This window comes from Lontra canadensis, unplaced genomic scaffold, assembly GCF_010015895.1.
Source record: "Lontra canadensis isolate GAN:19392208 unplaced genomic scaffold, GSC_riverotter_1.0 scaffold85, whole genome shotgun sequence".
Classification (NCBI taxonomy): domain Eukaryota; kingdom Metazoa; phylum Chordata; class Mammalia; order Carnivora; family Mustelidae; genus Lontra; species Lontra canadensis.
The window spans coordinates 4,041,735-4,069,164 of NW_022631079.1; the positions used below are offsets into that span (position 1 = coordinate 4,041,735).

The 27,430-nt window shown below is 42.7% G+C and overlaps 1 protein-coding gene across 2 annotated transcripts; it reads left to right on the forward strand.

The window, feature by feature from the left end:
• The first annotated feature begins 1,542 nt into the window (after positions 1–1,542).
• On the forward strand, positions 1,543–27,109 carry LIPN (lipase family member N). 2 transcript variants are annotated; one of them, XM_032883048.1, is made up of 10 exons: positions 1,543–1,573; positions 2,879–2,997; positions 3,581–3,698; positions 5,802–6,000; positions 7,571–7,680; positions 9,780–9,916; positions 11,697–11,837; positions 13,364–13,435; positions 13,969–14,040; positions 26,891–27,109. In XM_032883048.1, exons 2-10 carry the CDS (start codon positions 2,890–2,892, stop codon positions 27,059–27,061), a joined length of 1,128 nt encoding a protein of 375 aa, XP_032738939.1. In that variant the 5' UTR covers positions 1,543–1,573; positions 2,879–2,889; the 3' UTR covers positions 27,062–27,109. The 2 variants fall into 2 exon arrangements, with proteins under 2 accessions (XP_032738939.1, XP_032738938.1); XM_032883047.1 differs by lacking the exon at positions 26,891–27,109 and adding an exon at positions 17,526–17,925.
• Positions 27,110–27,430: the final 321 nt, after the last annotated feature.

The following is a 27,430-nucleotide window of genomic DNA, read 5'->3' on the forward strand; positions in this document are numbered from 1 at the left end:
GATTCTGAAAGTCAGAAGCCATGTGCGTTTCCCAGCAGGTCCTCACCCCTGTCACTGGGCAGTCAGGGTCAGGAACAGTGGAGTCTTGACTCAAAGGGGGAATAATCTGGGTGCCTGGGGGGCTCAGTGGGTTAAGCATCTGCCTTCAGCTCAGGTCATGATCCCAGGGTCCTGATCCAGCCCCGCATTGGGCTCCCTGCTCAACCGGGAGTCTACTTGTCCCTTTCCCTGTGCCCTGCTTGTGCTGTCGCTGTCTCTGTCTCTCTCTCAAATCAGTAAAATCTTTAAAAGGGGGGGGGGAGGCGGGGGGGCAGAATAACCCATAATCCTCCCACCTCTTCCAACAATCAGATGCTTCTTCTCACTCCACGTTGCTGTAACTGGCTTGAATTCCCCATTCCAATGGAACAGATCTGAGGGTTTGGACAAACTCAAGTAAGGCTTTGTTTTTGAAAGGGGTGCAGAACCAGTCCAGACTCAGAGAACGGAAACTACTGCCCTCTGCTAGGTAGGATTTCATTGTCTCGCCACTTCTTGTCCCAGAGAGCTTCAGTCCTTCCTGGGGCCCTAGAGGGGTACGGAATACAGAGTGAAACAGAAACCCTGCTTGTGTGCCTCCCCTAGTGTTTGGGGAAGGGAGTGGAGCTAAGCTGTCATTCTCCTCTGGCCTCTGCTTCTACTTTGTTTTTTGTTTCACATTTTGTTTTTAAGATTTTATTTATTTATTTATTTTAGAGAGGGAGAGAGTGAGAACAGGGGGAGGGGCAGAGGGAGAGAGGGAAGCAGGCTCCCTACTGAACAAGGAGCCCGATGTGGGGGCTCAATCCCAAGACCCTGAGATCATGACCTGAGCCAAAGTCAAGAGTGGGACCCTCGGCCCACCGAGCCCCCGGGGCGTGCCTGCTTCTGCTTTGCTTTAATTCGAGGTGAACTGGGTCTGTGGTTCAGTGCCCACAAGGGTCACTGCCTCCCTTGGACGTATGTGTCAGTTTCCCCTGATGCTCTGCTGGTTCCAGGTCCTGCCGGCCTCGGGAGCTGGGAGTCAGGGTGGCCTCATCCTCACCATTTAACCCACAGTCAATCACCCCCCTCCACACCACACGGTTGACATCAGTGCTTTTCCAGACTTCGCTTCGTCTGACTCCAACAGAAATGGTCTGGTGTTGAGGAGGTAGATTTTGCTTCTATGCCTGGTTCTGTCCATTAGGATCCCGAGTCCATCCGACTTCCCCATTTCATGCCAGGCTTGGAAAAGATAGCTGAACCCTCCTGACAGCGGCTGCCACTCCAAGGAAACATAAAGGATTCAGTCATACTGGTTACTTGGCACCCCGCAGACCACTATTTCCCAATCTGCAAGCACATCAGGGCATTTGGTGCGTCAGGAAGACGCCCTGGGCGGCGCCACAGCCCGGGGTTTCCTCATTGCCATGGGCTTCCGGTCTCTGCTCTCTCTAGCTGCTAACTGTCACTGCAACTACATCTTGTTCTTCAACCTGATGTCACATCCAGAATTTTAGAGGTTCCTAGTCGGTACGGAGTCTTCTGGAACAGAGGGCGCTCATTGAGCTAGGTAAGGTCAAGATCTATCACAACTGGGAGGTGGGTTGGGGTGATGGTCAGATCCAAGGGTGCTGCTGGGAGGCTGCCTGCCTTCTCCACCCAGTTCTGGCACCTGTGGGCTCTGTGACCTGGGCAGATCTGAAATCTCTCTAAGCCTTGGGTATTTTTATCCATAAGGTTAGGATGATAGGACCCACTTGATGGAGTTTCTCTGAGATTTAAATAACACGCCTGAGGTATTTAGAAACGTTCTCTGCACAAGCTTTAGCACTCAGTAGATATTAGCTGTTGCTAGTTTTAACAATGTTTTAAATAATATAACATTTGCAGATATAAAATCGTCTTCAACCGGACAGCAAATGCATGGGAAGCTATTTAAAATCTTCAGAAGTAAAGCTCTAAATTTCTAGAAGTCGGTCATTAATTTGTTACAGCTCTCTGATGTTACTTTCTGGCTCATTCTCAGATTAGGAAAAATAGTGAGAGGACTGACCTGTTTCTTGCTTTGTAGGTCATTTAATCCTTCCTGTAAACCCCATAGGGTAGGTTAAAACCACATTGAGATATCACCTTACACCAGTTAGAATGGCCCAAATTAGCAAGACAGGTTACATTATTATTCTAATTTCACCCACAAGGAAACCAAGAGACAAAGCTGCAAAATAACTTGCCCAAGGTCAGAAATCTTGTCAGTGGTGAGGCTGGACCTCAAAGTCAGGTCACAGTGCGGGTGGGGAGGGTGTCATACGAGGGTCAGTCTGGACTGCCATGAGGTTGGTCTGCCTTGGCAGAGGTTGTTTTAAGCCCTGCCAAGAAAGAGATTGTACATTTAAATGTGCCACCTTCCCCTCTGGGTGTCAACAAGAGAAATAATCCCGTCACTGGAAACCCATCCTCCTCCTCTCTGCTCACTGTTCTTGTTTGTTTTGTGGGAGGCCAGTTAGAGTAGAGGATAACGCCCCTTTTCCCTTTGCTGTGGCTTGGACACCTGTCCTCTGAGTCTTCAGGTATCCTGGCAATTTGCAGGTGAGCAAAGACTAGACATAATTGAAAACCTTTGATTAAAGGACAACCAAAACAATAAGTCTTGGTGCTTGATGAAATATCTTGCAAGAAATGGATTGGGTCAAAGCACTTTCTATGCGAAGAATGGATTCCGACGCTCAGAATTAGCTCACTGTGTTTGTTTGCTCCCTCCCACAGTTTCTCAGTGTCCCTAGGATGTCCGTCCAGTTTGCAGTAGGGCACTATTTTCATTTCTTAAGCAACATTGATGTCTAAGATTAATCTGTGATTATTAAATGTCTTACGTCAGGCATTCCCACGATGTGGCTGGTTTTAACAACAACCTGTTGTTTGATCTGTGGAACTTTAAATGCTGGTAGATTCTTTAATTTGGAAAATGAAGCGAATCCTGAAGTGTGGATGAATATTGTAAGTCATGCCAAGTCCCAAAGGACATCACATAAGGCAGATGCATGGTCTTATGAGAGCAGAAAGTCTCAAATAAGGGAACAGATAAAACATAGGTGATATTTAAGGTTTCTCTGAGAGTCAAGCTAGGGAGAACTTCCCTTTTGGCTGAGTAAATAACACTTTCCAGTAATGTAAAGCAAAAAAGAATTTATAGGCAACCTCCTTGTTTGAATTTATATTTCAAAATATGAAAAATTTCTATTCTAAGCCCCTTGGATATTATATATGACCACCTTCTCCCCAACCAAAAGGGGCCTCGAGAATTAGCTGGAGAACATAGTTCTGTCAGAAAAATGGGTCAATACCTAATACCATCTCTACCCAACTACCCACCCCCAAATTTGCCAATAGCAGACATTTTTTAATATTCTGCTAATTTTTTTAAATCAAGACTTTACATAGTAAATCAATTTTGCAGTTACCTGGGGCTACAGATTTCAGATAATTCACCCAATAAGCACACACAAGATGCTTTGTTCTAGTTCTTTCCAAAACCCTTTGGAGAAGATGTAGAGCTAATGCCTGTGTTTTCACGGGACAGAGTGAGATCATCACCTATAATGGCTACCCCAGTGAAGAGTATGAGGTCACCACTCAGGACGGGTACATCCTCAGTGTCAACAGAATTCCCCATGGACGAAGAGATGCCCGGAGCCCAGGTACGAAATGCGTCTATCCTGCGAAGGTGGACCGCATATCACTACACCTTAGGACTGGCTTTCCACTGAGAGAATGACTGGTTTTTCAAACTTGGTTCAATTCTTAGATTAGTCTTTAAACAGTTAAAGGGAGTCTCCTTCTTTTCCAATTTTCTGAAGACAGCCAAGAACCTAAAAATATGACGGGCAAGACAGATCTTGTTGACAGCAAACAGGCTCGCTTGCTGGGGGTGTAAATGCAAAGGCGGGACCGAAATTTCTTTCGTTCGTGACTCATTTCTCATGTGAAAAATTGCTGCATCCCGGGAAAGGGATTTCCTCACTCACAAAGAGGTTGGCTGGGTTGCGTGAAGTCTCTCTTGCCCCCTTTAGAATCAATAGTCCTCCTTCGGCAGGACTAAAAAATCAAATTAGATGACACTGACATTTCTAAAACTTTTTCCAGGAAGGAAAATTGGGACATTCTTCCTATATTTTGATCCAAGGGACACAAGTTTTGTGGGAGGAAGGAGCATGGTATTGATATGGCCTAAAGTCTAGCATGAAGAGCCAGCCATGCAAAAGCAGAGGAAATTACTCTTTAAGTAGGGACAAGTCACTGCAAAGCTCAGGATGAGTGAGGAACAGAGAAGAAGGAGCAAAGTATCTGGGAAGACAGGAGGGCAAATCCTCTACCCCATCACTGCGCTGTCCCTCCCGCCATTCATATTCAGACGCGGCTAAAATCGCCCTGTTTGACTTCTGTCCTCCAAGAAAGAAAGGCATAATTCTAGAGATTCAGAATGAAAATTGAGCGTGGGATGAAGTTGAGGCTAAGAGACAAATGGGAGAAGTTGAAGTTGACTCTCTGATCACTAACAAATCAGTTTCTCGGACAAGTTCCTCTTTAGAATGTACTTAACCAAAAATTGTTCATCCCGTATCTGAAATTCAGACCAACAGGCCATCCTGAGTCTTCCTGTTAATCTTCGTTTCCTTCCTTTCTTTCTTTCTTTCTTTCTTTCTTTCTTTCTTTCTTTCTTTCTTTCTTTCTTTCTTTTGCTAAATCTGGCAATACCAGGCTTGGAGGGAGGGGGCTGGGGACCATAAAAGGAGGGCATTTTTCTCCTTTCCAAGGAGGAAGAATTTGGGGAAGGTTTGGAGTTAAGAACCATGGATTAAGTGTATTATTCTAAAAACTTTACATTAATTTATGTCTGAGAAACCTCTCGGCATCCCTAAGAGGTCAGTACTATGAATAGTTATCATTTTACAGGTGATGAACCTGAGCAGGCTGTGTAACAGGCTCAAAGTCACACACACATAGCAAGTGATAGAATCAGGACTCAAACCCAGCCAGCTCCAGAGCCTGTTCTCTTAACGCACTAAATTATGGTGCCTTTTGGAACCTTCTGCGCCGGTTCACCTCATCTCCCTGAATACCCTCTCCCTCAAGAATTTGACAGTCATCAGAGGGATGTTAAGCTGATTCTATTATATTTGGGGTTTTCAAATGCTCTCTGGCAAGCAGAGGCTGGGGATTTGGCTAGAAGCTTGGAGAAGAATCAGTCATTGTCCATTTACGCTCCCATCCTCCTCCTCCCTGGAAGAGGCAAGGGATTCCATCAGACATGATCATTTTCCTGTCTTTGCCAATCAGACCCCGGAGATATGCAAATGTGAATTCCTAGAGCTGGGAGCACAGTTTACCAGCACCCACTGCGGTGTGAAAGAGAACTGGGCTTGCGTCCTGGCTCTGCATCTTGTTAACCGTGTGGCCCCTTGGGAAAGGTACTTCACTACCTCAAAGCTCAGTTTCTGCAGCTGTAAAATGAGGATCCTTAAAGGAGTAGCTACTTGGTAGAGGTATCATGAGGCCATAACAAGCTCCTGCATGTTCATCCGTCAGCGCAGCACCAGATGTAATAAACATGCTTGAGAAACTTACACGTGACTCTCCCACTCTAACAAATGACAAGGGGAAAGGTGAATGCTGGTTTTGGGTTTTGCTTCTTCTGGTGTGGGGTGTGTACGTGGGAGGGGTTTCTATCATGTTCCTGAGATGTTCTTTTTCTCATAAGTTCTTTTCTCTCCCCTCTCTCTCTTCTCCCTTCCTCCTTCCAGGACCCCGGCCAGTCGTGTATTTGCAACATGCCTTATTTGCAGACAATGCCTCTTGGTTGGAGAATTATGCCAATGGCAGCCTTGGGTTCCTTCTAGCAGATGCAGGTTATGATGTCTGGATGGGAAACAGTCGGGGGAACACTTGGTCAAGAAGACACAGAACACTGTCAGTCAATGAAGAAAAATTCTGGGCCTTTAGGTAAGCCTCATCTAAGAAAAATCATGTGGAAAGTTGGAGACAATTTCTTTGAATATAATAGTGTGGGTGATATTAATAATAATCCATAACATTGGAAGGCACATAGTTCCTTGTAGTTTCTACTAATATCTCAAAGCAAAGAAACAGCAGGAAGTTAGATTTCCACTGATTGGCCCACAAGTTAGTTACATCATTTTAACGAGATGGTTTTTTAACATCCAATTCTATCCAATACTATACAATATAAATATGTCCCAAGAGACAGCTCAGGGAATTCCTGTGACCAGGGCACATACTCATTCAATCAATGTTTGCTGAGTGTCTACTGTATGTACAGTTATAGGCTCTGAGCACTCAAGAGTGAGAAAAGTGCCTGTCTTCGCGAAACTTCTATTCATTCTAGCGCTGCTAATCCAGGTCTTTTCTCTTGGACAAAGATGGTGTGTGCCAGTACTATATTTCATTTAGAGAAATTCTGGTTGTAACTGTAGTAGATACCATTTCCAAGAGAACCCCAATATGAGGTCTTTAAAACCTTGCTGAGGGCCATAGAGAACAATGTCCTCATATGCTACCTCCATCTTTTACTGAAAGTATTTCTGCTGTCACCAGAGGACAGGCTGATTCTTGCAAGATACTTCCCTTTGCAAGGCTAAGCTCCTTGTTGGTTTGCAAGCCTGCTGCTAGAACAGAGTGTGCATTCCTACCATGCTGATGAAATATTCAGCACCCACTGACAGGTGGAGAATCAAGGAAGGGTAGAATAAATTGTTAGGGTCAGAGCCTTTGGGCAGGAACAAACATCAGGAAATATTTTGCGTCGCTGCCCCTTGGCAGGGAGCTTGGAACTTGTTTGCTGTAAGACATCACAAGAATTTTCTTATACTTGGGGAGCGTCAGCCTACAGATTTCCTTACGTGTCCTTTTGATAAGCAACCCTCGAGCCCATAGGCTACCTGGAGCCACCAAGTATTTTGAAGGTCTTTTTGTTCTCCTGCGTTAATGCCAGCTGAACTGGTGCTGTGGCATTTTGGTAGATACGGAACAGATCTTTGATACAGGAAGAAACATCAACAGCAGGTGCACCTGAGTCATGCCTTGCCTGTCATCCAGTCCCTTGAGCAGGCCTGCTCCCAAATGGGCATGATGGTCATTTCACGGAGGAGCAAACTGAAGCTCAGAGCGTTTTAGTAATGTATCAAGAGTTTCTCATCCAGAGTCATGATCCGCCTCCAGTTCTGCTTCCAAAGCTGAGTGTTCTATAACCTGAAGGTCTGGAAGGGCCCTGTGGCTGTTTGAAGAAGAGACAGGCCAAGCAGGGGAAGAGGGAGGGGATGGGAGGAGGAAGGGGAGGACTGGCTTTCAGACCGTACACACAAGGCTTGAAATCAGTCCTGCTATTAGACAATTACACACAGAAATGCAGCAAACAGAAGCCACACTAGCCCACGTGTAATTGGATAAAGAATGAAGTGCCCGCCAGCATTCTGGGCATGAAACATAGGTGAACGGGTGCTCTGAGTGTTCAACTTGGTGGCAAGTATTTACAAGCCCCTCTTTCATTTTGCAGTTTTGATGAAATGGCCAAATACGATCTCCCAGCAATAGTAGACTTAATTATAAATAAAACCGGTCAGGAGAAGCTGTATTTCATCGGGCACTCACTTGGCACTACAATAGGTATGTTTACAAACTTCAATGTTTTACAAGGGTCAGGGCCTCGCAGGCATTCACCTTTCTTGAATTTCAGAAACTGTGTGTTGGGCAAATCTTTCCTCCGTTTCTGGTTACCACAGCACTTTTGTAATGGTGATAGAATTTCCATGTGCCCCAAATCTAACATATTTCCAAAGAGTAAGTTTCTAGGTCCCCTCTGCATGAAACTAGTAAAACCTAATGACATGAAATATCCCTGAAGAATGAGTACGTGTCGATCATACCTTCCTCACAACCCATTTGGGATTTTAAAAAATAGTAAAAAGGGTGAGGTTATACTTACATTTAAATGTATTGAAAATAATACGATCACTTTTTTTTAAAAGATTTTATTTACTTATTTGAGAGATAGAACACATGAGAAAGGGCAGGGGCAGAGGGAGAGGGAGAAGCAGACTCCTGGCTGAGCAGGAAGCCCAATGCGGGTCTTAATCCCGGGACTCCAGGATCAGGACCTGAGCCAAAGCAGACATTTAACCAACTGAGGCACTCAGGCATCCCTATGGTCACTTTTTTTTTTTTAGTTGATACACAAAAGCATACATCAACTGGGTTTATCTATTTAACGTGCAATTTAGTATTTATGGACTAGCAATTTAATGCAAGTACTATGCAGAAAATGTTTAGAAGTCCAAGATCCTTCTCTTTGAAAATGTACTTCCTAATGATTTCCTAGATCTTTTCAAAAGAAATAAAAAATACAGCTCCAAATAAAAATTTAGTGGAATCCATTATATGAATATTGCGAATTTGTTAGTGATCTTCCACTAAAACTTCCAATTTTAAGGACACAGTTCAGGTTAGGTCCATCTGTACCCCCCATCCTGCTCCCAGTGAGGGGGTTTGGGCATATGGAGGAACCAGATGGAGAAGGGATGGCTTGAACAGGGTCTAGAAAGTGGGCAGGATGTAGATGTGCTCTTACATCTGATCTGCAAAGAAAACAGAAAATATCTGATCAGCATTGCTCTGCCTTGTATGTAGGGCATGAATTTTTCAGTGGACATCCTCTGCATTTGGGGCAGAGCAATTTTTGTTATGTGGGAAGGACCCACTCTTCGCAAGGCATTTAGCAACCCAGGCTCCGACTCACACTGCTAGTCAGTGTGAGCACAGAACAACTCACCTCCACACACTTCCAGAGATCTTCTACAGGGAGTGTTAGACCAGTATACGAGTTTCAGTCTTTGTATCAATTGCTCAGCCAATTAATATAAAGTCAGTTCTTTTTCTGGCCAAGACGGTTTCAGTGTTTCAACAAGACTTTCGGGAAGAAAAAAAAAAAGCAAGGGTGTGCGTGCTTGTGTGCGCGGGCATGTGCACGCACGCGCGCGCACACACACACACGCTTACACACAGTGGGGGCCCCAGAAAGGCATCTCAGGGAACCAAAATACACAGATAGACCACATCCTTGCCCATGCAGTGCTGTTCTCCACTCTTATCCTTATGGGGCTTGAAATGCTTGCTATGCTGTTGCTGAAAAGTCAAAGCGGATGGAGATGGCTGGTCCTTACCAGGACCACAGGGGACTGAGAGAAATCAGGGAACATTCTAGAGGTCGGTCAGCACCCAGTAAAGCACTGGAAGGGATGACATCTCTTTGCACTGTGAGAAAAAAGCAACTGCGGGATCACTGGATAACACCGCATCAAGAACTGATGCGTTCCCCTCCCGTGAACCAACTGTTTACTTCTGGAAGCTCTGTGACTCACCCTGGCATCTCAGGGTTGGGGTAAAATGACAGCATTGCCAGCACTTAGCCCACACTGGGGGGTGAAGCTGTCCCCGGGACCCCTCGGCAGTGGAGGCTCACGCAGCTTATCCCTCACTCTCCCCAAGGAAGTCGAATTGTCTAGAATACAAGAAAAATGGACAGGAGAGCAGACAGGACTAAGGGCATATTATCTTTACAGAACAACTTTGAAGAGTTTTCAGTTCACCCGTGGGATTATTGCAACAGAAGAAAAAAGTGTCAAAGCAGAATCCCACTGTTGTTGGTAGAAACATTGCCTCAGTATTTTCTAATTTTTACAAGATTGTCTTGTCTCCTGTTCTCTTAGGGTTTGTAGCCTTTTCCACCATGCCTGAACTGGCACAAAGAATCAAAATGAATTTTGCCTTGGGTCCTGTGGTCTCATTCAAATATCCCACGGGCATTTTTACCAGGTTTTTTCTACTTCCAACTTCCATAATCAAGGTAGGCTCCTCATTTTTGCCAAAATGTCTCTGAGGATCCCATTTTGGATCGTATATCCTTACTATTTTAAAGTCTATTATGAAGCAATAGTGCCAAAGTAGGAAATTTACATGAAATCTGTAGAAACCAGACTCTGTGACCATGTGCTTGTGTGTGTGTGTATGTGTGTGTGTGTGTGTGTGTGTACCCACATACATGTCTACGATTCCCATATATAACTTACTATACTCAGTCATTAACAGATCTGAGTATACGTCAGAATTTCTAGCTGAAGTGAGCGCAGTGTAGCTTAAAGTCCACTGCAGTTTTCTCATTCCATTCTTATTCCACTGGGCAGGTCAGTAAATTGACAATGCCCAAATGGAAGACATTTTTCAAGTTCCCTATAATCCCTGACATTTCTGACTTTAATATTAGATGGGCCTGAATACTACAACCCCTTCCTGTAGGAGAATTTGCTTTAATGTACCAAGGCTAAGATTCCAAAATCTAAATGTCTTACAGCTCAATTATTTGTTCAGAATTTATTGGTTATTTTCCAAGGTTGAAGATGTACTTTGGTTGCCAATTATGAATTTGGGACTTTATCCATCAAAAGTCTTTTATTTATTTTTTTTTTCTGTTTGCTTTTTCTTTCTCTAAAAAGGTCATTGCCATGATAAACATAGTATTTTGGCAAAATTGCCCCTTCGATTTGGGGCGTCAGCTAAAATGGATTTGGGTCAAAATGAAATCAAGTAGACCGATAAGGGTTTCACAGTAATTCACATGTAAAATGAGGCCTGGCTTAAGGTGAAGGGGTGAGAATGGAAAAAAAAATTATTTGTGGGCGAACACAAGGATGAATTTCCATAGAACCTAATGATTGGTTGCATAGTTTATTGTGTTGTTTACTTTAAGCTCAGGTGATGCAAGTTCCCTTTTGCGGGATTGATGGTTCTGTTGCCAAAATGTAACTAATATCAGTTAGTTTGGGATGTTTTCTACATTTGGGTAGAGTTGAGCAGACAAAATAGTTACATTACATTGGGAGGCAGATACATCTGTCTCTACGTCATTTTTATAAAATATGGCTTTGTGAGCATAGGTAGGGTCTGAGGCTTATCTCAGTTTCCTATCACTGACTGTCAGATTTCTTGCCCCTTTCAGTGCCATTCCCTGATCCCTCCCACCATTTCATGTCTGTGGCCAGAAACTCCAGTCCTTCCAACTGGGCGCCCCGCGCCCAAGCTTACTCTCTCAAACCCTACACGTTTTAACTGTGCTGCATCCCGTGATTTCAAGTATTTTCTGTGCAGTGGTCCCCTTCCCTCAGTACGAACGCCACGGTCTACTTTCCAGTCCAAGAGCGGGCTCTGCTGGGACACTGTTAAAAAGACAGTGTGCCCATGGGTAGTAGGGGAAACCCTACTTTTCCTTCCTAGTCAAGGCAATGTCTGGCCTTAAGGAGAAAACGTTCCGCCTCTCTTGCCAGTTAATGAGAAATGAGAAATGCAGGCAGTCACCGATTGGACGGGATAGGGGAGCTCCACCACGGAAAAGTGAATTTGGAGTTGAAGAGCCTGACTGCAATCTCTTTTTTTAAATGATATTTGTTGATCTTCCCTGGATAGAGATGGATTCATAAGTAGTTCCTTTTCCCAAAAGACTTAGTCTCCTTAGCAGAAACACCAAATACAAATGGAAATGGATCTCTAAGAATCCTTATTCCTGGGATGAAGGGAATGTCATGAAGCCTGAAATCAGTTCTTGAAAGGATAATTATTGTTTATTTTTACAGGGTATTTTTGGTACCAAAGGTGTATTTCTAAAGACAGGAAGGGAACCCGCCCTCAAAATCTGCAACAATAAAATATTATGGGTGATATGTAGTGAACTTATGTCCTTATGGGCTGGAAACAACAAGAAAAATATGAATATGGTATGTACAATGATTACGGGGCCATTTGATGCTTTAAGAGATTCCAGCTTTTTTTTAGACTCACTTTGGTGGATCTATCACGCTGCATAAACTAATGTGGTTTTCTAAACTGTAAAGGCAGAGATTTGCTATGCCTAGATTGAGTATTCAATGGTGCATGATTATGAAAACTGGGGGGAAGAGTAGGTAGGTTCATCCTTCCATCCATGGTCATATTAGGAAAACAGATGTCCATCATGAGTAGGAGTTTTGTACGTTCCCTATCAGCCACCATTACTATAGTCAATGTGATTTTATTTTTTTTAAGATTTTATTTATTTATTTGACAGACAGAGACCACAAGTAGGCAGAGAGGCAGGCAGAGAGAGAGGAGGAAGCAGGCTCCTTGCTGAGCAGAGAGCCCGAGGTGGGGCTCGATCCCAGGACTCTGAGATCATGACCTGAGCCAAAGGCAGAGGCTTTAACCCACTGAGCCACCCAGGTGCCCCAGTCAATGTGATTTTAGAAATGATACCCTGCATTAAAAAAAAAAAAAAAATCACAGAAAAGAAGAGAAGTCCATATAAGCATAGAACTTATTTCCTCTGTGCCTTCCTTTGTTGGGTGACTTTGGCCTCCGTTAAAACTCTCCACTTAACTTGGAAAGCACAAGACAAAATGGAACAGAGATAGAACTCTTCTCCCTCAAAAGATGAGCAAGGCTGTTTCATCATCTCTTTGTTTCCTGTTATGGAGAATTCAAGGAGGAGGAGTGTACATCTGCAGGCTACTGTGGTTGGATGGCTAGTTCTGTCACATTGCATATGACGGCCAGCGAGGCTGATACAGTGAAGCCAGTCCCCAAATCACCCTTCTCGGCCAGCCCACCCTATTCCTATTCAAGAGGCGAACTTGAGCCAAACCAAAATAGGAGAGGGACCATTGTTCAAAGTCTGCTTATTCAACAGTAAATATTTTCAATAGATTACTTTCCTTCTGCAGAGTTCTAAGACATAGGATTCCCATTACTAGTATATCTCTATAATGTTTACAAAGACCAAAGCACAGTGCATCTGAAGTGATTATATTTAGCTTTTCTTCTGCAATATTTTATTTTAGCCTCAGAAAAGCCTGGCACAGTATGATTTTTACTATGTTCATTTAATAGGTGAAAATACAGAAACCCACAAGTTGCCCAAAGTCACAAAGCTTATAATTAACAGAGTTAAGTTCCAATGCCCAGGTGGTGGGAAGTGCCGATCCGGAACCAGGCACACCCATGCGCATGCGCACAGCACCCCTCCACACCCCGAAACCCTGCTCGCAAATTACCCCGGAGCTGGTGCAGGATTGCGCTGAAGCAACCCATGCTTTTACTCACAGTCAGGTGCCTGACGTGAGCCCTCCTTTACCTAGATGATTCAGCCTCGTCATTTCCCAAACCCCATCTTGGTTTGCTACTCTTAGAACACTCGTTCTCTGCTTCTGGGAGGTATCGTTCCTTTCCCTGGGTGATTTTTGCTACAATGTGTTTTCTTTCCCTCCAGAGTCGAATGGACGTGTATATTTCACACGCTCCCACTGGATCATCAATGCAGAACATCCTGCATATAAAACAGGTAGTGCCTTTGCCATGGAAGGACTCTTCGATCTTATTTCAGCACATCTGAAAGGAGAGAGTTAGCAGGTCTACCCCCTAGAGGCTTTGAAACTGGCTTCTACTTTGTCTCCATCACCATCTCTGGTTTGATTTCCCCAGATTGTAAGGAAAAGGGCAAGTTATGGTACAGACCAAGTAGGTGACAAAAATGAACCCAGTCTTAGATGGGAGCTTATGAAACAGACCCTGAGCTGAAGCAGGAGGTAACCGGGGAAAGCCTCATGGGATGGAACCTTCCTGGACAGAGAACTACCTGAGCTCTGACTTCCCCCTGAGGAGTCCTGATTTTCCCTTAGCTGTCCCTTCAAACCAAGGGCAGTCATTGCTTCCGTTTCTGCTGGCCTTGTGCTTCTAGTGGTAAAAATGTATTTATATACTTCTAATGACCCAGGAGTCTTATTTTCTTCCCAGGGCACAGTGGTTTTCTAAGATTTACTGGTAACAATTGTGATTCTTACTCTGATGATTTTTTCCAAAAAACATGTATTTCAGCTTTACAGATCTGATGAATTCAGAGCTTATGACTGGGGAAGTGAAGCAGAGAACATGCTTCACTACAATCAGGTGAGCTGTTAGGAACGGCCCCAGAAGGGTGGCTTTGAGACATTATAATAAATTATTGGAGAGTGAAAAGAATCCAACCTGACGATTGGTGGCATTCCCATTGACAGAGCTTTTTAAAAAGTGACTAATTTAAATATGCATTCATTGCAGAACATCTAAAAATAAATAGGATAGAAATAAAAGAAGCATGTCTGAAGGAATTAAAATAATGTATAATCCCTCCACCCACAGAACACAAGATGTATCAATATTTGACGGCATTTATCCCAGTCGTCCCGGTGTCACTGCTTTCACACAATTTTTAATCTTGCTTTTTCATGTACAGTTACGCAAGACCTAGCCAATGCCACGCAGGTGGTTTTTAACATATTTTTTGTTGACTGTATAATAATGAAAATTGTTTTTTAAAAATCTATAAAAGTGTACAGGGAAAATGAATACCCAGTTCTTGATAGCAACAGAAAAAAATATAGGATCCCACATGAAAATTAAAAGAATATTATCCACCCATGATGAGTTGAGCCATTTTTAGCCACTTTTTGTTGTTGTTGTTTATTAAAAGATTTCATTTATTTACTTGATGGAGAGAGAGAACACAAACAGGGGAAGCAGCAGGCAGAGGGAGAAAGAGAAGCAGGGTCGCTGCAGAGCAGGGGGACCCCAATGTGGGACTCGATCCCACTGACCCTGGGATCATGACCTAATCCGAAGGCAGTTGCTTAACCAACCAAGCCACTCAGACACCCGTTAGCCTCTTTTTTCCATCTGATATTCCACACTAAAGTTTGTAGACTCATTTAGGCCTTCTGTTCCTGCGATAAATCCTGTTGCCCCCATTTCTTTCCTCAAATTCAGGAGCTGGGCTTCTCCATATAAACCAAACACATTAAATTAAATTTTCCCAATGTTTTCCCAGACTGATGTATTGAAGGCAATTTATTAGTGCAAATATAGACCAATTATATTGTTTCTAAGCATTGAAACAGTCAATCAGACCAGCCGATTTCTCCATTAGTGAATGGATTGAATTGTGGGACAAATGATTCTACTAGCCCTAAGGACAACTAAGAAAGCTATGTATATTTTTATTATTTGTTAAGCTTGATTAAGGTGTAATTTACATACAATGAAATTCACGAATTTTCCAATTCAGTGAGTTTTGGCAAACACGCTCATTTGTGTAACCATGCCACAATCAAGATATAGAAGTCACCACTACCCCCAGACGTTTGCCCGTGCCCCTCGGACTGTATATATTCACAGATGCATATATTTGCAAATGCTTAGAATAAGGCCAGGAAAAAAAGGAAAACAGAAAAACAAAAAACAAAATAAAAAAATAAAAAACAACAGCCACAACAAATGCGAAAAGAATTACCTTCAGAAAGGGGAAGAAAGGCAGACTGAATGGGGAGAATGTGAAGGAATTAAGGAGACTCTCAATTTGGATTTGACATAATTCTTTTTCCTTCCATTATTTTTAATGAGCATATTACATTTATAAATCGTTTCCGTTTACAAGAAAATGAAATAAAAATGTCACCCATACACTTAAGACCATTGTTAGTCAAGCTCTTTCTTTTTCAGCTATATTGAGGCAAAATTGATGAATAAAATTGTAAGACTGAAGGATACAACGCACTGACTTAAGTGTGTGGGAGGGTCAGCGTCCTTAGAATTTCTCTATGGTTCACTGGTTCCATCTGTGTCCAGGCTGATCCTGTTTGCTTTGAGTATGATTTTAGGTCACTTGAAGTCAATTTTTATTATATTCTAGCCTCATTACTTTGTCGTCTTCTTAAGTTCCCAGCCCAGTCTTTGAGCCTGTCGCATTTTATCGAGAATAAGGAGACTCACCCGTGTAAGCTCCACGAGGGTAGAGATTTCCTTCTGTTTTGTTCACCAGGTGTTTTCTCACCTGGGAGAGGACCTGGCACTTCCTGGGCCCTTAACACCTACTTGTTGCATGAATGAAATTTCTTAAAGTCCCCCTTATGCATCTTAAAATGTCGCTGTCCCCTTCTCTTCTTCCTTCCTCTTTCAGAAAATGAAGATCCACTTATTTCCCAAGTTTGTGGGCCTGTGCCCTTGGCCCCATCTCTTCTTATCTCCTCTTTCTCCTGGTTCCCATTACACTTTTTTTTAAAAGATTTTATTAATTTATTTGACAGACAGAGATCACAAGTAGGCAGAGCGGCAGGCACAGAGAGAGGGAAGCAGGCTCCCTGGTGAGCAGAGAGCCCGATGTGGGGCTTGATCCCAGGACCCTGAAATCATGACCTGAGCCGAAGGCAAAGGCTTAACCCACTGAGCCACCGAGGCGCCCCTCCCATTACACTCTTAAATGAATTGCTGTTCTTTATGAAAAATAAACAAAAAAGCCTTCCATCAACCTATGGATTCTATCACTCATCATTCCAACTATCTCATTTTAATCAACATTTTTTTAAATATTTGAAAGGGTGAGTTTCTCCACTTCTTCCCCTCTTCCACTCACTCCTGAACCCCAGAGCTGGAGTTTGGGTCTTCATCTTTCTATTACAGCTACTTCATTTAAAATCACTTGTGCCTTTTGACCGCCACATCCAGTGGCCTGCTCCAATGTATGTTCTTTGAGCTCCCACGGCCCCTTTGCCATTCACTCCCCCACCCCGGACTTCCATAATGCGGTGATCTTGAGTTTTCCCTTCTCTTTCTGATTATTTCCTTCATCCTCCGTCGCCACTGGCGGCTTTCTATCACCCCCATTCACAAATGATCAGCCTTCCTCCTCTCTCCCTTTCTCCATTGGAGAATGTAGTCCTTCCTATAGCTTCAATTATCCCTTCTCTGGACCATCCCTGCTGCATGTCTAGATTGTTCCAGAATCTACCTCCAGCCTATTCCTTCCTCAAGGCATCTCAGACCGATGGCCCTTACAGTTACCCTCAGAGAGAGCTCTGAGAAATGACCCTGCCTCATCCTCCCAAACTTCTGAAAGATGTCAAAATACCTTAGCCTGGCCCTTGACTATCTGTCTCCAATCTTCTATCCTCCTGCATTCTCTCACACAGTTTCATCCCTGGGTTCTCTGGATAGCTTGCCATCATGACCGTGGTGTACGTGTTCTTGCTACCTGCTTGGAAGCCCTCTCACCCTCATCCCTATGTGACAGAATCCAACAGTCCCTCCAGAGTCATTTCAGATGATTCCTCTTCCTCAGAAGCCCCCAGTCAGAAGTTGTGTCTTCTTCACCTTCACTGCCATTGTATTTGGGGAGCGTTTAGTGGCATTTGACATACCCTACTTTGTAGCAAATGTCTGTTGACCTATCTTGCGTCCTTCCTTCACACTCCTTGAAGATACGGACCATTGCAGGCATTATTTCTACTTCCCTCAATGCCTGACAGAGCTGCACTTGTAGTCGATGCTGAGCCCAGTAGTTGAGCCCATCTGTTGCCGTAAGGAGATTTTTCTCACAAACGCTCTTTCTCTCTCTTCTGTAGAGCCGTCCCCCACTCTATGACTTGACTGCCATGAAGGTGCCTACTGCTATGTGGGCTGGTGGCCATGACGTCCTTGTGACGCTCCGGGATGTGGCCAGGGTAATCCCCCAAATCGGGAATCTCCAGTACTTCGACCTCTTGCCTGACTGGAACCACTTCGATTTCATCTGGGGCATGGACGCTCCCCAGCGAGTGTATAGTAAGATCATAGCCTTGATGAAGTCATACTCCTGATGGCAAGGAATTCCTTCTTGGTTAAAAGTTGCTTGCCAGCCCAGGGGAGGCTTTGGGAAAGAGACTGGTCAGCAGGGAGGCCTTCTCTGGTGTCCTTCAACTCATTTGCTGTTGCTAAGGGTTTCCCTTACCCGACATCCCTGCTAGCAGTTATTTCAACTGTGCTGCTCATCAGCTGAGAAATCTCCAACCTTCCCCCCTCAGTCAGGGGAGGCCCCATTTTTCACCTCTGTGAAATATGCCCTTGGGAGAGTAGTTCAAAGAGGACTTTTTCTTTCCTCATTAAATTCAATTTCTTAAAAGGAGAGACTTTGCAAAGGCAGCCGTTTGGGAATATATTTTGGGAGGTGGTGATCTTATGACCTACTTGAAATTACCATTAGGGCCAGAGACATGATGGCCATCTGTAAACAGGCCATGAAAATAAGCTCCAGCCCACATCCAGTAGGAAAGAGAACATCACACTGGAAAAGATTAACAAAATGGAAGTTTTCCCACGAAGGACTAGGTAGTATATGCTGAATTACTGATTATTCTGAAGTTACAACACATAAGAAATAAATCTCTCGTGTCTTGCCCTAAAGATAAGTTAAACTGATCACCAGCAGTGTCTTCGTGGTCAAAGGGGGATTTATACTATTGCTTGTACCCAAATGACATTTAAAGCAGCTTCCAGAAAGCCTATGGGGGGTGGGGGTGGAGCTAGGAATATTCCAAGTCTTGCTCTATTTCATTCTCTAAATGATGCCAGACGTTGATTCTAGGATTTAGTACAGATTTCCAAGAGCAGCATGAAGTTCTGTGTCTGTTTCTGGATTCCTGAGCGGTGGAAACTTGGAAAAGTTCTTTACCCTCTGTGAAGATGTCACTAACGGAAAACTGTTTACGTCCCTCAAGGAATGTACATACCTCCCACAGTTAATTTTTAAAAAGTAATGTATGTTAGCCCCCCAATATTTGCATGTCAGACCAGGGTCTTTTGGATGTCAAATACCACATAATCATTCTTTAATAAATAATTCATACCTCATCATTTTTAACCTTAATTATAATGTCTTTCAAAAGAATAACAATTTTAATACACTTGGGAAGCCATTTGAAGTGCAAATCCATCCATATTTATATAACTTTTATTTACCAAGATTAGACTATCCAAGCTTATCAGTTTTAAGTGAGTTTTATGGAATTCTTCTGAAGAATGAAATGTAGTTTTCTTTTTTATTTTTTTAATTTAAATTCAAGTAGCCAACGTATAGTATATCATCAGTTTAAGATGTAGTGTTCAGTAATTTATCAGTTGCATATAACACCCAGTGAAAATGTGGTTTTCATACAAACAATACAGTCTTTCAAAGTCACATTTAACCAAATTAACCAAAATGCATTAAATAATATAATTATTATAACAAATAGAAGAGGCATAAGTAAGTCTGAGAACAAACATCTAACTCTTAGTAGGCTTACAGTTCAACTGGAAGGAGGGGAAAGATGTGACCGTAATAGATGAGCTTATTTGTTATGACTATTCAAGAGGCATCGGGCATCAGTTAAGATACCTACAAGAGAGAAAAGAGGCATTGGTTCCTATAGGAATCTAGTTAAGTGGAGGTCATTTGAGAGAGCCCCTAAGAGGATTTATCTAACTCGGCTATTGCTATAGTAACACTGTGCGGCAAATAATCGTGAGGAGCCCACTGGCTCCCAACAGCGAACATTCCTTTGTCGTGCTCACAACCCTGCGGTTTGACTGGGGCGGCTCTGCCTTGCACTGGGATCACCAGGGCCCCGCTCAACCCTGTGGGATGGGTCCTGGTCTGCGGCACATGCCAGTTCATTCTGGAACGAGGAGCTAACGGGACTCTGTTCTTCCCAGGGTAGATTCCAAGAGCAGGAGAGGACTAGCTAAATCACAGCAGTGTGTTTACAACTCTGCTGGCTGCCCCGCTGCTCCCACACTTTTCCCTGCCTCCAATCACACAGTCAAGCCTGTCCCCAGTGGGGTGGGGTAGTCAGCCTCGCCTATGGGGGAAGGATGCTCAAACTACAGGACAAAGAATGTGTACCCAGAATGCTGTGATACGGGAGTGCAGAAGTGGGAAAGAATCCATCCTACCACAGACAGGCACAAAACTCAAAAGATGAAAATAGAGAATATAATAAAAAGTATGTCCCTCTCCCTGCCTTGGCTCCAGGCCCCACAGTCTCCCCTTCAAAGACAACTCCTTCTTACAGTGTTTTTGAGGACTTTCTATGGATTGTAGTGAACATTTTCAAATAGATTCATAGAACTCATTGGGTTTTTTCACCTAAATGTACCATACTACACCTACTTCTTCACATTTGACTTTGATCACTTAATATATCTTGGAGACCTTTCTCTATCAGTTCACTTGGAACGTTATTATAGACTACATGGAAATTCATAATCAACAGAAATTCAGGTGGATTAGGATCTTTTGTAATTATACACATTGCTGTAAAGAATATCATACAGACGGGGCGCCTGGGTGGCTCAGTTGGTTAAGCATCTGCCTTGGGTTCAGGTCATGATCCCAGGGTCCTGGGACCGAGTCCCACATCAGGCTCCTTGCTGAGACTGCTTTTCCCCCTCGGCGGCTCCCCCTTCTCTGCTCTCTCCTTCGGACAAACAAATAAAAAAAGTCTTTTAAAAAAATTATCAATCTATACCTTTGCAATGTGTGCACTTTCTCTGTTTTGTGCATTGCATTTCAAGAAAAAGTGTGTTTTAAATACCCTAAACTTTTCTGCTGTAAATCAACAAGCTATGAAGTACAGAAGGAAAGAACACTTTTTTACCAATACCACTACTTTCTTTTAGCTTTTTTGCTCTGCATATGGTAGCAAATACATTGACTATGATAGGTCTGAATAATAGTGCATTTTTTGCCAGGAGTTTTATAGGAAATCCCTCATTTAAAACTTATAAGCCTATGGGATAGAACTATGGTCACATGAGACACAGAATAATGAGATATAAAAGACAACTTTTCCTCAGATTGCACAAGTGAAGGAGTCATGATTTTAATCCTGGATGTCTAATAGTATGTATCTGTATAAATGTGTCCAAATGGTATATAAATGTCCTTGTGACACCATAGAGAAAATCATGTTTGTACTACCCTAGACCACAATTACTTGGAAAATTAAGGCAAGAGATGAGAAAATGCCTCGGGGTTTTGGGGGGTAGGGAGGTTGTTGTATTTTTTATAAACTCTAACCATCAAAATGAGATGAGAAAACAGAACTGCTCTGTGACCCAGCAATCCTACTTTTGGGTATATATCCAAAGGAATGGAAATCACTGTCTTAAGAAGATATATGTACTTCCATGTTCATTGTCAAATTATTCACAACAGGGGTGCCTGGGTGGCTCAGTGGGTTAAGCCTCTGGCTTTGGCTTGGGTCATGATCTCAGGGTCCTAGGATCGAGCCCCACATGGGGCTCTCTGCTCAGCAAGGAGCATGCTTCCCCCTCTCTCTCTGCCTGCCCCTCTGCCTACTTGTGATCTCTCTCTCTGTCAAGTAAATAAATAAAATCTTTTTTAAAAATGTATTCACAACAGCCAAAATATAGAAACAAACTAAGGGTTCATTGACAGATGAATGGATGAATGGTGTATACAAACACACACACACACACACACACACACACACACAGAGTAAAATAATACTCAGCCATAAAGAAGGAAATCCTGCCATTTACGACAACACAGATGGACCTTGAGAGCATTATGTTAAATGAGAGAAGTCAGAGAAAGAAAAGCATTGCATCATCTCAATTATTTTCATAAGAAACAGAGTAGAATGGTGGTTGCAGGGTGGGGAGTTTGGTGAGGGGGAAATGAAGAGATGTGGCAAAGGACACAAACTTTTAGCTCAGATGGCAAGTTCTAGGGCTCTATTCCAGCATGGCGACTATAGTTAACAATCTTGTATTGTGTGTTTAAAGGTTGCTATGAAAGCTTTAGTGTTCTCACCATAACAACAAAAGAGTAATTGTGTGAGATGAAGGATGTGCTAATCTTATTTGTGGTAAACATTTCACAATACCTAAGTGTATCAAATCATCACATTGTGTATCTTAAACTTACACAATGTTTTATGTCAGTTAGATCTCAATAGGCTGCATAAAAAATTTAGATGAGTAGAAGATAGCTAGTCAGGTCAATTACAACACATTTTTCATCACTTTGTCTGAAATACCAGAATCTCTTCCAAGGAAGCATAGAATCTAGCAATCCACTGATGCTGAACTTGGTTATAGACTTTGTAATATAAAGTTATCAAAAATTTGACAATGTTTCTCCTTTTTTTTTTCTTACCCTTACATTTACACAAAGCAGGAAACTCACAACCCCATAACAGACTCACTGGGGAACTATACTTTCTCAAGCCTGAATATCCCATTAATATTTTGTATAGAACAAGGAAAATAATAACATTAATTTCTGGTACAACTCCATGTCACATCTAAAGTCTTTGGTGAATTTCTTTGAGGAGGTATAATTAGTTTCAGAGAGGCGAAACTGGACTAAAATAATGGCTTTTCAAGACTCATTAATCCAAGAGCAAGGAAGTTATCTGACCACCCAGGGCCTTGGTCACATCTGACCACTTCCCCGTAGTCCTTCTATGCAAAGCTCATCCACACCTTCCAAGGTCTGGCTCAAACACTACCATTTCTGAAAAGATTTCCTTGAACTTCACGCCCCCAAATTAGTACTTCTTCTAAATCACTTTTTATCATCTCCTGAATTATCTCTTCAGTCTATCTCCCTAATCAATGTAGCTTGAGAAAAGGAGCTAGGTGTTTCTTAAAATCTTAAAAATATTTTAACTTTTTAAAATCTTTATTTTGAAATAATATAGATGGCTGTGAAATTGCAAAAATAGTACAGAAAGGTCCCACATACTTTTCATTGTTTCCCCCAAAGATAATATCTTACATGACTACAGCGTGCTCTCAAAACCATGAAGTTGACCTTGGTATAATCCACAGACCTTATTCAGACCTTGCTTGCCCTCCCGTGTGTGCATGTGTGTGTGTGTGTGTGTGTGTGTGAGAGAGAGATATCAGTGTTATCACGGGTGTAGATTGTGTAAGACAACCACAATTAAGATACAGAATGGCCCATCACCACAATAATTTCCCTCCAGCTTTCCCAACATAGTTAACAACCATGCCCATTGCTCCCCAGCCCTCCTTGAACTTAATCTGCACAACCTCTAATCTGTTCTACATCTCCGTAATTTTGTGTAAATGGGATCTTGTGGTATGTGACCTTTTGATAGTGGCTTGTTTCACTCACTTGAGAGCCATCCAAACTGTTAACTGTTAAAGTGTATCGCATTTGCTCCTTTTTAATGCTGAGAAATATCCAGGATGTGGCCCCACTATAGTTTATTTACCCACTGAGTGGGTACTTCTCACTCTGAGGAACTTCTGGGTTGTCTCCAAGTTTGCGGCTTTACCGTTTAACTTTCCAGTGCTTAGCAAGGTGACTTGAATGCAGAAAACACTCAACCCGGGTTCATCAATTTGAATTAATTGCTAGTCCCACCCGACGCTGAATTCCGTGCAGACACTCGCAGTACATATGGCCCTGAGGGGAAAAGTCAGTTTCTCCGCATTTCCACTGACTTAACTCTCATCTTCATCTGATACCGAGAGGTTGCAAAATCTCCATGTGGTTCTCATTCCGTTTTAGAAGTTAAGAAGTGCTTTGGGGTCCAGCGAAAACAGATTCCTGGTACTCACACCTTGGTGGTTATGAAATACTCCCCCAGCCAGTACCACAGTGTGAGAGGGGCTCTGATCTCAACATCTCCATCAGCATCATTGCAGCCCCACAGAGCCAGTCCAAATGAAAAGAAGCATGACAATAATATTGTGCCATCATTAAAACTTTCAGTGAAGTATAAAGGCACCAATACTTTGCTTTTCAGTAACTCCTACCTTTGTTTGCCATTGAAAAATTTTCTTGATTGAAACCTAGTTGACACATAATTCTACATCAGTGTCAGGTATCAATATAGTAACTCGACAGCCTAGCCTTATGCTTACACCTTATGCTATGCTCGTAAACGTAGCTCCCATCTGTTACCATCTGGGGGTATTGTAGGCACCCTATTCCCCGTGCTGTGTCTCTTATTCCCAGGACCTGTTCATTCCATCACTGGAAGCCTGTGTCTCCCACCCTGCTTCATGCCTTTTGCCCATCTTCTCACGCCTCCCCTCTGACAACCTTTCAGCCTGTTCTCTGTATTTATAGGTCTGATTCTCTTTCTGTTTATTTGTTAGTTTTTATTGTTTTGTTTTGTTTTTGTCATTTTTAATCTGTGTACAAATTGCTTCCTTAACCAAACTCGTCAACTGAGCTGGGGAAAAAAGTTAACTTTTTTGGAATACTATGTGCCCTTCAGTTTCATCAAAATAAGCATTTTAATTGCTTACTTGGGCAACACATACACTAGAGTTGGAACAATAGAAGATTAGCATGACCCCTTGTGGGGAGAAAGCCTCACAAATTCATGAAGCGTTCCATATTTTAAAAAAAAATGATAAACATTTGCAAATGACCTCCATGCCCTGCCACCATCACCCCTCCCCAAAGAAAGATCTCTGGAAACTCTGCTATAGGTAAAAACACCTGGTCCTGGACTCTATCAAAACACCTCATTAGTCATGTAGGGTGACAAAGCTCCAAACACAGAAGACAGAGGCCAACAAATCAGGACTGGGATGGAAGAAAGGAAAAACTGCTAACTACCTGCGCAGCGAAATTTGCCACAGGGATATACGGAAACTACATAGGTTTCAATATTCTAGTAAGATAATGTGATTTATATTACTAAAAAGTACACAAGTATGATAGAAAATTAGAAAAATGCAAATATCATAAACATTGTTTAATATTTTAAACGGAATTATTAAATGGAATTTTAGGCATTGGTGTACTATATACCCTTATTTCCAACAGTTTAAAGTTTCAAAAGGCATATATAGAAAGAAGTTCTAGTTGCAAAAAAACAAACAAACAAACAAACAAAAAAACACTTAGCTCTTTTCATATTGAAAAAACTCAGTTATTCTAAGTAATCAAAGATCTGATAAAGACAACATGAAGTATAGGAAGTATTTAAAAAGATGCAGAATATTTGCTTCTGAGGCAGATTATGTAAAAGGTAAGCAAAAACCATTTTATCATCTTTTATTAAGAGAAGACCAATAATCTAAGACATGTGATTTTAACAAAGAGAAAATTAAAGTCTAGCTTTGTATTGCCCATCACTGGGACAATCTGGCAAGTGGTAGGTACTCAGGAGACGCTCGTGGTACTGGGGTTGCCAGCAAGGAAAAAATGATGAAGTTCCCACCCCAAAAGCTTCTTGGGAAAATCCCTGGTAAAGTCCCTGAGGGAAAACTGTCTTCACCATAAAAAGTTCCTTGACCCTTCCATTGCCATCTCCTCCATGCTTACCCTCTCCCCTTTACCTCCAAGCTGAAAGGATTGGACTATTTGAACTCTAAAGCACCTTCTGGTTCCTTTTCCTATGAACCTAGCTCTTTCCTATCTAAATTGTCCTTATCTGTCATCAGCCACCAGAGAGAGAACCACATGAGCACAGGAACTTACCCTCAGCACTCAGCAAGACTTGCAAGGAGATTTGACCATAGCCCATGCCCAATAAACCATACCCCACCAAATTTCCATTGCTGATTTGCATTCTTCCTGAATGAAGAAGAAGTTCTCTCTCCCATTCTTGTTGACCCATCCTCTGTAGAGAATGTAGGGAACATACTGTCAAAGATGCAGAATGGAAATTGGGTTTGTTTTTTTAAGATTTTTATTTTTAAGTAATCCTCACACTGAAGGTGGGGCTTGAACTCACAACCCTGAAATCAAGAGTTGTGGGCTCCATGGTCTAAGCCAGCCAGAAGCCCGGAAGCAGAAAGGAAGTTATATCACATTCCTCAAGGAAGGCCTTGTACAGAGCTAAGCAAGGAGCAGAGTCATCCCTGAATGTCCAAACTCTTCCCTAAATTTAAGTAGGGTGGTGTTCTACCGGGGCAATACTTCTCAAGCTTTTGTCATTCCCATTTCTCATTCACAATGCTTGCTATATCCGCATGCCATCCATAATACTGCTTATTCAAAAGTCTCAGAATCAATTCCTGTACTTTTTTTTTAAAGAAACTTCCCGCTGGTGTGCCTGGATGGCTCAGTCAGTTAAGCATCTGCTTCGGTTCAGGTCATGATCTCAGGGTCCTGGGATTGAGTCCCACACTGGGCTCCCTGCTCAGCAGGAAGCCTGCCTCTCCTTCTCCTACTCCCCCTGCTCATGCTCTCCCTCTCTGTCTCTCTCAAATAAATAAATAAAATCTTAGAAAGAAAGAAAGAAACTTCCTGCAGCTACTATAAACGGAAAGAGAGGTATAATTTGCCAAAACTGGAAAGTCACCAGAAACATAATAACAGTACAAAACATAATTGGTGACAAAACAGATGCCATGACTTGTCAGGTCATTAGAGTTTAAAAACTTCATTTCTTTTGTTAAATGCGCTCTTTGCCAGGTTGATGAGCAATGGCTAGAAACAAAGACATAAACCAAAGTTAGACTCTTGCCTTGCGACATTCAGAAGTTTGAAAGAAACAACATTTTTTTAAGGTTTTTTTTTTTTAAAGGTTTTATGTATTTATTAGACAAAGATCACAAGTAGGCAGAGAGGCAGGCAGACAGAGAGAGGAGGAAACAGGCTCCCCACTGAGCAGAGAGCCTGATGCGGGACTTGATCCCAGGACCCTGAGATCATGACCTGAGCCGAAGGCAGAGGCTTAACCCACTGAGCCATCCAGGCGCCCCTAAGGTTTTATTTTTAAATAATGCCAACATCTAGTGCGGGGCTTGGACTTACAACCCCGAAACCAAGAGCTGCATGCTCTACTGACTGAGCCAGCCCTATGTCCCAGAAGGTTGAAAGAAATTTGGTAGGGAGACATGGTAGGATGTATAATGGCTCCCCAAAGATGTTGTGTCCTAATCCCAGAAGCCTGCGAATATGTTACCTTCTTTGGCAAAAGAGACTTTGCACCTGTCATTATGTTAGGAAACTGGAGGTGAGAATTTTATTCTGGGTTATCTGGGTGGACCCAGTGGAAGCACAAGGGTTCTTATGACAAGGAGGCAAGAAGGTCAAAGTCAGAGAAAGGAAATTCACCTTGGAACACCCAGAAATGGTGTGATGTACTTGGAGCCGAGAAATGCAGGCAGCCCCTAGAAGCTGGGAACCATAAGGAAGCAGATTCTCTACAGAAGTCTTCAGAAAGAATGCAGCCCAACCGGCACCTTGATCTCTGCTCCCTGGCCTCGATCTTGGCTTTCAGAACCGTAAGAGAATAAACGTATGTGACTTTAACCATAACTTTTGTGGTCGTCTGTTACAGTGGCAATAAGAACTGACTTCCCATCCTGTGATTCTGTGTCATTTAACTCCTCTGAATGATTTAGTAGCCTGTGCAGCCACTAAAATCTCCCATAGTCCCAGGGGAGTCTAGCCCACACTTGGGGAAACAGTGCCTAAGGAGATCCATTGGTTCGGTGGGGAAAAAGGTAGCCATAGATTAAAGCAGCTGCGGAAGAACTGGGG

Bases quoted from the DNA above. Each gene is read 5' to 3' on its own strand.
- LIPN (XM_032883047.1), top strand. From the start codon at position 2,890: ATGTGGCTGGTTTTAACAACAACCTGTTGTTTGATCTGTGGAACTTTA. The intron at 3,699-5,801 runs GTACGAAATGCG...TCCTCCTTCCAG, and splicing joins AAGAGATGCCCGGAGCCCAG to GACCCCGGCCAGTCGTGTAT. The intron at 7,681-9,779 runs GTATGTTTACAA...CTGTTCTCTTAG, and splicing joins CTCACTTGGCACTACAATAG to GGTTTGTAGCCTTTTCCACC.